Raw genomic sequence first — 11,968 nt, 5'->3', positions numbered from 1 at the left:
AATCCTGCATTCAGGAAACTACTTCCCTTTTTCTTCCACATGTGGCTTTATGCTAGGCAATTACTGTGTCCTCTTAAAACGGAATACATTTATTTCAAAACACTATTTAAACAACAGTACTGTTGGAAAGCTGCATCCTTACTACTTCTGTAAATAACCATCAATTAAAAACAGCATCAGAAGTCGCTAAATACCTGCGCCTCAAGAAATTCTGAGAACCTGCTAAGGTCCCCGTTCAAAAAGGCTTTTACACACTTCAAAGTCCCATGGTAATTCACATTATTACTCACACACACACAAATACCTCACTGAACTTGAGCCTACACCTAAGATACCATCTCAGTGTATTTGAGCACAGCTCTACATAAGGAATTCTCCATTGTAAAATATTAAGGAAACTACAAGCAGTGTCTGACTAATATCGAATACACTTAATCAGTGAGATTTAACGGGTAACGCAGTGACTGAATTAAAGCCAAACACTCAAAACTGGTATAAAAAGCATCTTTACTGAAAAACTTCTGAGAATGAAATTGCGTATCCATTAAGCAAATTACTGATACTGACAAGAATTCAGTAAAATGTTTGCCAAACCTTCGGCTAGTCCACAAAGCATTCAGTGAAAAATATACCCAACAGGTGATGTTACACAAGCAAACATTTTAAAAAGTCAATGCACAAACAGCAATTACTCTTCTAACTGCTTTTTTCCCCCATCTGTTCTCCAAAACATGTAGAGGACAAACATCCCGTGGATCACTTTTCAGTCTCATTCTCAGGTTCGCTGTCTCCACTATCACTGTCTCTTCCCGGGTGTTCCGGCATTGTTCGATGTTCATCCACTTCGGCCACTTTCAGTTCTCCTTCCTTTACCACTTCTTCCCCTACCTTATTCTCTTTTTCTTCTGCATCTTCCTGCGTGTCTTGCACTTCACTTTCTACTTCAGTCTCTTGAGTCTGAGTAACTTCTGGTTCTTCAATCATGGCAGGTGGGGGCAGTAAACGCTAGATGATTAAAAAAGAACTTATTTTCAGTTTTTACAACAAATACATCTATTCGGGTGCCTATTCCTAATTTAGGTTGGACTGTTTCACCTTATATTTAGGTTTTTGCATTAGATAACAAGTTAACAAAGACTTAAAATTTAGAAGCCCTAAACATTTGAAGGCACTTAACTCCTATGTAAAAAAAAAAAAAAAAATTAAGAATAACCTTGGCTCACACAATGGTCTTACTAGACACATTTTTAGCCTTAAAAGAGGGTGTTAAGAACTCAGTACTTCTGATTCAAGTATATCAAACACATTTCATTATCCCAAACAGCCAGACAAGTAATAGGGCTATGGTAAATCCCTACTTGGAGCAACAGGCACATACCTACCGTAATCTCACTGATTACCATTTCAAACTCCTATATATGTTTAACTTGCTTTTTGAGGCCTTTAACAGGCCTGTCTTTAACAACTCATTCCAGTAATTTCCCCTTGAAATACCTTATAAAATGCTGTGCGAATGTTACCCATAGGTACACAAGTTTCACAGCTGTCAAGTTCCAGTAACAGTTAAAGAAGCGCTTACACATTTCTCACGTAATACTTCTAGAAAAGTAATTTAGTATATTCCAAGTGTTTTGCTCACAACCAAAAGAGTAGTTTGCAAACTATTATAAGCAGCAACAGTAACTGTGTCACAGACTTTGGGGGAAAAAACCCTCAAGAATACACTGAATTGAAGAGGATGGATGAATGCTATACAACTCCAGGTTGTACAGAAACACTCATACTTCTTGCAGACTGACATTATTTGATGACTTGATGGATTTTTCCTTGGAACGTTGTGAAGCATTTTAATTAAATGAAAGTCGATAAACCTCCCACGGTTGGTTGTTTAGTTTTGTTTTGCTTGAAAGCAACTTGGCTTCACGTGACTAAATGTTTAATTACAGTGAAGTCTTACTGCCAATTAGATGACACTAATACTACAAATTTCTGACAAGCATAGGCAAATCTATGAAGCAATTATAACTGCCAGCAGAGATATGAAAAGCGCTTTTTTGTAGACTTTGATGTTATCATACTGGTGTCTCTAATTATTTGTTCACAGAAAAATTGTTTTTCAAAACCAGATATGCTTTAATTACAAAAATATATTCTTGATGCATGAAACAAATTCATACTCTTTCTTCTTAGATTTAGTTAGATGCATGTTGTGCTTCGTGACTACTACTGTTAAGACTAGCGTAAAAGAAAAGGAAAAATATCATGTTGTACTAAATAGGGCAAAAGAAACATAACGCATGCTTTTTTTTTTTTTCCCCAGATTACTTTTTGGCTTCTGCTGCAAGGAGTATGTGACTCATTGCCACAGTAGGAAAACAGCAGTTTTGTAACTAATTTTAGCTAGTACTGAACAAGAATAGGATGCTAAAAAGTAACTGGTATTAGCAGAAGGATTGGATCCATATCTGATAAAGATGTCAAACAAACCCATCTTTTGGTAAAATTTAGATGCTGTCATCTGCTTTTCAGGACATGTATTCACTTCTTAGTTTTGACAGGGCTATTCATTTACATCTGAATGTGACTAAATGCACAGTCCATGGAGATCTCTCAACTGTGCGGATTGTATGTGATGAAGACTCAAACTATATTAGACAAATTGGCTCCAAAACAAGTCACATCATATGCTTATAGGACTGGGTTTCTAACAGCAGTGTGAGTTCTCACTACTTTAAAAAAATCCATACAGTTACAAGAAGAGATTTTAGTAGTGTCACTCCTCTGTCTCCATCCCCTTTTCTTTACAGCAGATAATTAGAGCACTTCCTCAAAACAGCAAGAAAGTATCCTGTCCACCTGGCAAAGGCTTCCTCTGCATAGCAAAATACTCCAAATCTGGCTGAAGCTATGCCTCCCAGAAAAAAACCAAATCATGGGTAAGAACTGCAGAGAAAAAGAAATTTACTATTTGAAAGCCTGACATTCAGTAAAAGCAGAAGTTTTGGGTTCTGATCTCTACTGATTACACTGTTCCATATTAGGTGAAACAGTCAGTGGAAGGCGGAAGGAAGAAAGGTGATGGCAAAAAATCCTTGTATTAAAGAACAGAACCTAGACCTCAGAGACAAGTTCCTCGGACTAATCTGTTTAAGGATACAGAGCCATGCTACCACTCTCTTCCCACAGTCAGCTAATGCAGAGCGAGGAGTGCCCTTTTACATACATTTTTTCCACTTTTGAAAATCCTTCAGAAGAGAAAAAAAACGAGGGAACTGCAGAGTACCATGAAAGAACAAATTAGTGGTGATATAATCATGACACACCCACACATTAAGTGAAAGGTGATGCAGTTGAGCAGTAGCATTTAAAACCTCTCCCTTTCTGTTTACTATCAACTACCTCTAGGCATTTACGGATCCAAGTATGCTGAGTAAAGGCAGCTTTCTGCTCAGCATATTACCTAAACTACCTTAAAGCTCTGCTTACATACGTAAGATGACAAGATGTTTCTGTTGGGTTCTGAATTCGGCTTCAGGGATTAAACATGAACAAAAATGGGTACAGAAGGGAGAAAGCATCTACAACTGCTTCCAACCTCATGCTACTTTGCTTGGTGCTGAACTAGTGCTGAAAAAAACCGCTCCAGAATAAAAACGCTACAGCTGCTAACCAGCAGGGATAATAGAGTGAACTAACATGGTTAAAATGGTTCCAAGACATGATCTGGTCTTTCTATACACTACAGGCTTGTCATGAGAACCTCTACTGCAAAACATTGTTGCACCATGCTGTGGTGCTATAACACCACTAGCTGCACTTACCTGAAACACAGCACACAAGTTCACTTCAAGTAAATACTGGTCAGGCTAGTTCTTTACTATTAATGATGAATTTTTGGGCCCAGGCAGAGCCATGTCTAGCACTTGGTATCAATTACTGCTGGTTTTGGGGACTTAAAATGGGGCTTAAATTACTAAAAGACACTGCTGTTACTACTGCAAGATTTTAAAAACTTCCATGTTCTCACTCCCAGTCATAAAACTTTCTTGAATTTTACACATAATAGGAAGTCTCAAATCTCAACAGCATCTCACGTCACTTGCTAAAAAAATCAGTTTTACTTTAAACACACATCTTCCAAAAGTTAGAAGGTCCTTACCTGTTGATAGTGGCGTGTACTCTGTATCATGTGCATATACATATTGTACACAAAGTTAGCCATTTGAGGCATGTTCTTAATAACATGTATTTGATGAGATGGTCTTTCTCCATTCTAAGGAAGGGGCAAACAAGCAGACACTCAGCAAGTAAAGCAAAACAACCATTATTCAAATGTTATTTAACTATATTAGAAAACAAACTCTTAAGAAATGCTTTTAAAGAAAAAAAAAAAAGCCTAATTCTTTGGAAAGATAGGAAGTATAGGTCTTACACTTTGGGGAACTGGATTAATCACAATACTGCAGCCCAAGGAAGAAACTTCAAATGGAAAGGTCAGGTTCTGATGCTTACTCTATAAAGTACATCGTGGACTTGAGTCACTTAACATATCAAGGCACAAATAGTTTACGATCAGATTAGGACCTAGCCTACTTGTCCACCACAGTCCAGCTCCTTCTTGCTCACACTCACTGACCGTGCACACCACATTCTTTGTTGCACAGTGGACCTGAAGGTTTCCAATGAAGGGCTCCCTCCCAAACTTGTCAACAGCACTTAAGACCAGGGAAAGATCTGTAACAATTTTGAGTTCATGCAGGCACCCCTTCTCAAAGCTCAGGAAGCAATGCAGATGTGCTCTTCCATTTCTTCATTTAGCATCTTACTCTGTGTCCTGTGCTTAGATGATCAATAAAAACCCTTCCCTAAAGATCTAGTGCAAATCATTATGATTCCTATTTATGAACCTAGTTCAGCAACAAAACTCTTTTGTGATTCTGGCCTCAATTTAAAAAAACAGTTGATTGGTTACCCTGAATTACTCAGTCAAATGTAATTTTACCTCTTTTAATGAGAAGCAATTAGCTTTGTGTGGCCCTTCTTCTATTTTTTAGAGAACATTATTTTGTTTCATAACTAAAAATTTACCTATTTATCACAAATGAAAATTATTGACTTACACAGGCAGAACTTAGGAAAAAAAACCAGATGCAGCAACATATTGATGACTAAGTTTTGTGGAAAGATCAATTAAAAACAGTTAGCGTGTATCATGATAAAAGCTAACTCTAGGTACATAATTATCCAAGAGGCACTGGTTTAGCAAAGAAGATGGTCCCACCTCTTATAGCCCACTCAAAGTGGGCAAACACCCCCCCCCCCCATTACAGATAGCAAAATTCAGAGCAGCTGTTCCTACCTGTCTTGCTGTTGGAAAACATTCTGTGGGAACAATATGGAGGTGAAGTGGTCGAGCTGTGAGTTGGCTGAAAGCTGGAGTTAGCTCAAAACAGTTCTGGAACAGTGACACCCTTGCAAAGATATAAAGCCCAAGCCTGGCTCTTGACATGGCAACAACTAATCGTCGGACATCCCTTCAGAAAACAAAAAAAAATCAATCACATTCTTTTTCACTGATGACACAGCTCCAATAAAAATAACTAGAAGGATGTAGAAGTCTGAATTAAAGGAAATATATAATCATCTGCTAAAATACCATTTTGTCTTTAGATTTTCTCCCTACATACTGTTTCAGTAACTATCAAATCCTTGAACCATTATGTAAGGGGTTCACTGTACCAACAATGATTATGAAAAAAATCACCCTTTACTGTTTTCCTAGATTTCACAAGAAAAGATAGACACTGAGAAAAAAATCATAACAGCACTTCTGTATCCCTGAACGAGTAAATGTAAGTTTGGTAACTCATCTAAATACTGCTGATTAGACAAGTCTTCCTCCACCCTACCCCAAAACTGAAGTGCCAACTTTTGAAACTACACATAATAATGTAATGTGAGCAGTGACCAAACAGTTCTGAGACAAAATAAATCAAAGGCTTGCTTACGGGGAGGAGTCTATGAGAAAATTTAACCCTGCATTCACTGAACAAGCATTACATGCCTATTGTTCTACTAGGGTGAAATCAAGTCCAGCCTATCTGCAGTAATATAAACTAGTTATAGAACAAGAGCCATTACCGAAGGATAAAGTGGTTGTGAAGAGGGTACCAGTTATAAAAGGAAGTATGTCTGAACTTCCAATACATAACATTAAACTTCATTTCTACTACGTACTAAAATAATTGAACATGTTTGTATAATGACTATGAACATCTTCCTGGTACAGAAAACATGTAGTTTAATGACACTACAAGAGTTTCTTCTTACATACCTAAGGTGGCCTACAGCTTTGGTACGCACTAGTGAAAGGAGAATATAATCATTTTGTTGACCTTGAAATCTGTCCACAGTTGTTACCTAGGGAATCAAAAACCAAGAAAAAACCTCCATAGGTTAATCTTTGCCATTTCAATTAACAGTGACACCAAAATTTTAACATCAACTTCAGACTGAGACTGCAGTAAAGGAGAAGAGAAAGGAAAGCACTTTAACTCTGGTTAAGTAGGTCTTTAACAAAAAAAATCATCACCCTGTTCTTTTGGGGAGATGTTGGGAGGAGCTTTTGGCTGACTGTATAAAGTTTCTGTTACATTTTTATTCAATTCAGGCAGCTAACAGTAAGGTACTAACACTGAAAGATTGTTGAAAGCCATCAGTTTTACAACACAGAGTTTTAATGTGCAGAATTAGTATCAGACTTTTATAACCATGTTTTTTATTTGTTTCATTAGATTTTATCAAGTCATTTCCACTGAGTGGATCTTCCTGAAGGTGTGGCTTTGGCGTTTCTTTGTTTTTTGTCTGGTTGGGGGTTTTTTTGAGGACAAAATAAGCGACAGTTATTCTGCCTCATGTAGTCGGTAGCCTTTCCAACTTCACCGACTTCACTTAATTGGTATGTCAAATTACAACAGGCAGAAACAAGGGTACTACTCTATGAAATTCCATAGAATGTAGGTTATTGAATGTGTAGTTGACCAGGGAATACTTGTGCAGAAAGCTGTGAATCTATTAGTCTGTTCTATAATATAACAATTTAAAAACAAACAAACCAGAACCACTCTAATGACTGATATTTTAAAAGTCACCTTGTTCGGCCGTCCAATCAGTGGATTATGTCCACACCGCTGATTAATGACATCACGAATCAGATGCTTCTGTCCATTGTATGTTGTCAGGATACTTATCTTGTCTGCAGGATAACCAAGCAGGCACATATACATGAAGACTGCCACAACATACTCTGCTTCACCAAGATTCTTAAAGTTTAAAAGAGGAGAAAAAGGGGTTACTCAACTTGTAGGGTTGAAAAGAACACCACCTCTGACGTTAACATGTATTTAGACAAAAGCCTCAGTGCTGAGATAAATGTCTCTAGATCTGGTGGGTTTTTTGCTCATTTAATAAAAGCCATTTTGAAAGAGTAAAAGAACACTTAACTTCATTTTGATTCCTCTTCAGAAAACTGCTGAAAATACCTACATCGATATTGTTAGCCACTGATTGACACCTTCCAATATTCATGCAGAAGCTCCCAGTTTTATTTCAACAACATTAAATTCTAAATACTTAATAGTGCTTAAATACAATAATAATTAAATGTTAAATATAATTTAGTTTTATGGACCAGTAAATATTTACACATTTGTATCTACATGCATTAAATGCTCATAGCTGTCTGCACAAAGGAACTGCCACCTTTATTATTATTGCAGAACTCAAACAATATTTCATTTTTTTCCTTCTTAAAGGTCCCATGCCCAAAACCCCCACACCTGATAGGTAAAACTGGAATTATTTGTTAAAAAGTATTAGAAGCTGATAATCTACAGATACCTGTATTTAAATACAGGCATTTAAAAAAACACTTAGTGCCAATATAACATGATTCCAAATATGCATGCAAACAAGTTGCAGTAACTCACTCTCCAGTAACCTGAAAGTAAAAATTAGTTGAATTCGAGTAAGTAAATTTCTTTCAACTATTAATTAGGAAAAAGACATCTAGATTATTAAATCCCGTTATTTCTATAGCAGGCCATATGCTTACTCAATTTCAAATGACCAGCTATTATTTTGTATGTCCTAACTTTTTTTCTGTGCCATAATAAGAAATAATGTCTGTCCCAAAGCATCACTCTCTTGGCTACAGGAAATTTTCTTCTATTTCCAGACTGAAGTTATTCATAGCCTGTTTAAATCCATTGTCTGTCAACAAAAATTATCTTTCAGGTTAAAAAGCTGTTCTCAATTGCCGACATTTATTCCTGCTCTGTTTATACTGAGACTCTTATCCCTACTTGGCATACATTTGACTAGGCTGGACATACCAGCCTCATTTATTTTTTCTTATTAAATGGCCTCTGCATTACTTGGGAAATGCAGTTGCCAGGCATATCAAACACCTGTGGGTGTAAAGCTATTCCGCAAATTTTAATCCCCTTTAAGTCTGGAAAGAAACACCCAAATTCACAAAGAGAAATAATACATGGCATCAAACTGTTACCTCATGAAAAAGCATACAATGCCACAAACATACTCTGCTAATATCTCTCAATCCTCAAGATCTTCTTTGGCCCAGGAGTGGTCTAAAGCAGTGCTCAGATTCTCAATTACCAGAAACCCATTTTTAAGGCGCTAGTTTCAGCTGTTCCTGTTCCACAGGACAACTTTTTTACTACTTGTACATTACAGTGTTAGAGCTTAAAAAACAAAATCAAAAGAAACTCTGCCCTCCAAACAACTCTGCCTTCAATTTAGATGTGAGTGGATTATGACTCACCGTTGCTTTCTTCACTAATAGCATACTAGTTTGTATTTAAAAACACCTTAGAGGAACCCAAGCAAAACTTACGAATAACTTTCATACCTTTTAAAAGAATAGATTAATATAAGTCTCAATGATCTTCACAGGGGGGAAAAAATGACCATGAATATTATCATGTTAAAGCCTATTCTTTGCTTTCCACAGTATTAAGCAAAATATAAGGTGTTAATTCCATATTTGAATTAAACCATTAACCTGCACACAGCTCCAGCTTCTAAATTTTCCAAAACCCAAACTGGTGATTTAGGCACCAGAGTCTGTTTCATCACTGTTTTTAAAACAAGAAAAGTAAGAAGACTGAAAATATAAGCACCTCATTATAAGGTTTTCCTATATTTAAGGGAAACAGACAGAAGCTGTTGTTGATGGCTTAATTTGAAAATTTAGTTCAGAAATGCCAAGGCTAGGGTTTTTTGGCAATTTCCTTCAGCCTCAATGTCTCTCTGCCTCTTAGGTATATTTCTTTTAGTACTGTTTCATTCTCTGAGGATTGGGCTTTTCAGCATTCTTCCATGTACATCAATACAGCACCTCTTCAAACTCATATATGTGTCACAGGGCAAACTTCAATCCTTCTTGTACAGGGGAAATGCTACTGTTTATTTCACTATCATGGCAGTGGCAGTACAGCTGAATTACAATGAACTTTTAATTTGCCATAGGCCAAAACAATGTTTCGCAATGAATTATATACCAAATCTCACCCCTCCCATAACGCTGAGAAAACACAGATATCAAGCACAGTCATTCACTTTAAGCAAAAAGTACAACATAATAACTTACCATTTTCAACATTCAAAACTCATTAAAAGCAGAAAAAAAAAAATCATGCGCACATATGACTCAATTATCTGAGAACATGAATTAAACATCAGTTTACTGTATTTTGATAGTTTGTCTTCATTGCAGATTAAATAAGCCATAACCAAATCAAGTAAATTATACATATAATACTTCCCTTACCTGATAGAAATAAGGATTGGGTTCAGACTCTCCCACACCATTGAAGTCTTCCACATTTATAAGCTGGAAGTCATACAAAAACCCTGCATTGGCTGTTCTGAACTCCGGCAGAAGCTGCACATGAGGCAGGTTACCCAGATTCTTGTAACGCCAGTTATAGAGGTTACACAAACTGTTCAAAAACACACAGACAAACCCTGAATAGTTAAAAGCTGGCTCTTTAACTCATTCAAAATAGTTCAGATATGGAAGCATTGATCTTGAAAGTGAGGGGTTCTGTGTAGGCTTTCAATGAAAAAAATAATTTTGCTGGATAGCCTGTATATATATATAAATGAACATACACAAGCTATCCAGCAATTTTTTATTTTTAAGTTTTGATTCCGTTTGGTGTTCTATCACAGAAAACTTCAGATTTCACTGCAGTGCAGTACACTCAGCTTTTCAGCCTGTTCCAGTTCATCAGCTTTACATCGAAGGGTACAAATTTTGCAAAGGAATCTAGTAGGAATTCTCTTTGGTAACAAAACTTAAGGATTATTAATGCTTCTTGACCAAAAGGAAGGAGTAAGAGAAAAAGGATTTTCTGCATTATCTGCTGTAAAGCTTCTTACTGCAAAAAGAAATTTATTTTATTTTGTGTACTGCCATGTATTAACATGAGATGTGAAGGAAAGCAATCAAAAATCTACCCAATTCTGAATCATCTCTGGTACTTATAGGGACAGTAATGTAACAAAAATGCCTCATCCACAAATGCACAACAATGTCCAGACCAGATAAAGTAGCAGATAATTCATGGTGAAGCTACTACCTACATTCAGAAAAGACAAAGCATAAGGAACTGTGGAAAAAATCCTTGAAATTGCCTGCAAAGAGAAGGAATTCTGCTCTCTTATCTCAAACAGATTTGCTGAGATGTTGCAAAGTAGTAGATGGCAAAATGAATTTAATTTATCATCATACTCAGATATAATCTGCATTTTAAAAATCATACTCAACTGTTGTTCATGTGACTAGGAAGTAATATTCTACCACCCCTAACATTTCCTACATGAAAAAAAAAAAAAAAAAGGTTATTTGTATGGTTCACTCCATTTTATGCCTAAAAATTTAGGATTTATAATTAAACTTAAGAGCCGCAAGATTTCATATGAAGTAATTTTCTCTTTTTTGTTTTTTTCTTCCCTTCTTAATACGACACCACAAATATGCACTTTACACAATAAATAAATTTGACATCTAAATTACCACAATGAAATGACAAATACATGGATAAAAAAAAAAAGGTATCTTACTAGAGAGAGACAGTATCTCTTTCAATATAAAAAAGGCTTTACACTTTTGCATGGACAACCTGATTGTCTCAAATCAAAGCTAAAGCTCTGCTGAAATACCACAAGGAAAGCATCCTTTTGCAGACTTTAAGGGAAATATTTTATAGTCAAATCAAATCTTTATTTAGCCTTGATTATACTAAATACATTAGTTTAGAAAAGGAAGTTTCTGCAAAAGAGTCTCAACTGCAAAAAACCCTAAACACTTAAGACTACTACCATTCTTTTCAATATTTTCATTAAAGTACTCATACAACAGCAGAGTACTACTATGTAACAAAAAAGAAAGTAAATCTGATTACATTTCAGCAAAGTAAAATCTGCCTTCCCAGTCTAAGCTGAAACAAACGGAACAAAACAACTAAATAAGTTTTGCAAACTCCTATCCTAACAATAAAAACCAAGCTTACAAAATTACATACGCACTTTTCCAATTTTTCATCTGGTGATTTATTACAAGCTAGATATGCAATTTTCTCTGTCTTACCTTGCTCTTGCTCTTCCCTGTGCATCCAAATCAACAGTTGGCACTCCAACACGAACAAACCGTGTAAAAAGAGACTGCTCCATGTTGGAGTATTTTTGAAAAGCCATGTTCTTAATGACTGGTGGCAACTGATGATGGTCACCAATCATAATCCACCGCTTCAAACGACTGAATCCATCCTGGGGGTTCTAGATTTAAACAATTACAACTATTACAATATAATCAAGGCACTCAGTTTACAACACATTAATAGTCACACTGGCTGTCTTAGTCTAAGCCCTAAACAAATTT

The 11,968-nt window shown here is 36.1% G+C and overlaps 1 protein-coding gene across 1 annotated transcript in view; it reads right to left on the bottom strand.

Moving 5' to 3' along the window:
• Nucleotides 1-488: 488 nt before the first annotated feature.
• Nucleotides 489-11,968, bottom strand: part of AQR (aquarius intron-binding spliceosomal factor) — a 55,507-nt gene continuing 44,027 nt past the window's right edge. Inside the window, exons 29-35 of the mRNA XM_037393293.1 lie at nucleotides 11,678-11,865; nucleotides 9,854-10,025; nucleotides 7,152-7,322; nucleotides 6,335-6,420; nucleotides 5,360-5,534; nucleotides 4,160-4,273; nucleotides 489-1,005 (exon numbers count right to left, since the gene is read on the bottom strand). Coding sequence (XP_037249190.1) covers nucleotides 757-1,005; nucleotides 4,160-4,273; nucleotides 5,360-5,534; nucleotides 6,335-6,420; nucleotides 7,152-7,322; nucleotides 9,854-10,025; nucleotides 11,678-11,865 — 1,155 coding nt within the window. The 3' untranslated portion in view covers nucleotides 489-756. The remainder of the gene's footprint in view (nucleotides 1,006-4,159; nucleotides 4,274-5,359; nucleotides 5,535-6,334; nucleotides 6,421-7,151; nucleotides 7,323-9,853; nucleotides 10,026-11,677; nucleotides 11,866-11,968) is intronic.

This window comes from Falco rusticolus, chromosome 7, assembly GCF_015220075.1.
Source record: "Falco rusticolus isolate bFalRus1 chromosome 7, bFalRus1.pri, whole genome shotgun sequence".
NCBI classification, from domain to species: domain Eukaryota; kingdom Metazoa; phylum Chordata; class Aves; order Falconiformes; family Falconidae; genus Falco; species Falco rusticolus.
The sequence above is the reverse complement of the archived record's forward strand: the minus strand, read 5'-3'. Positions and strand labels throughout refer to the sequence as shown.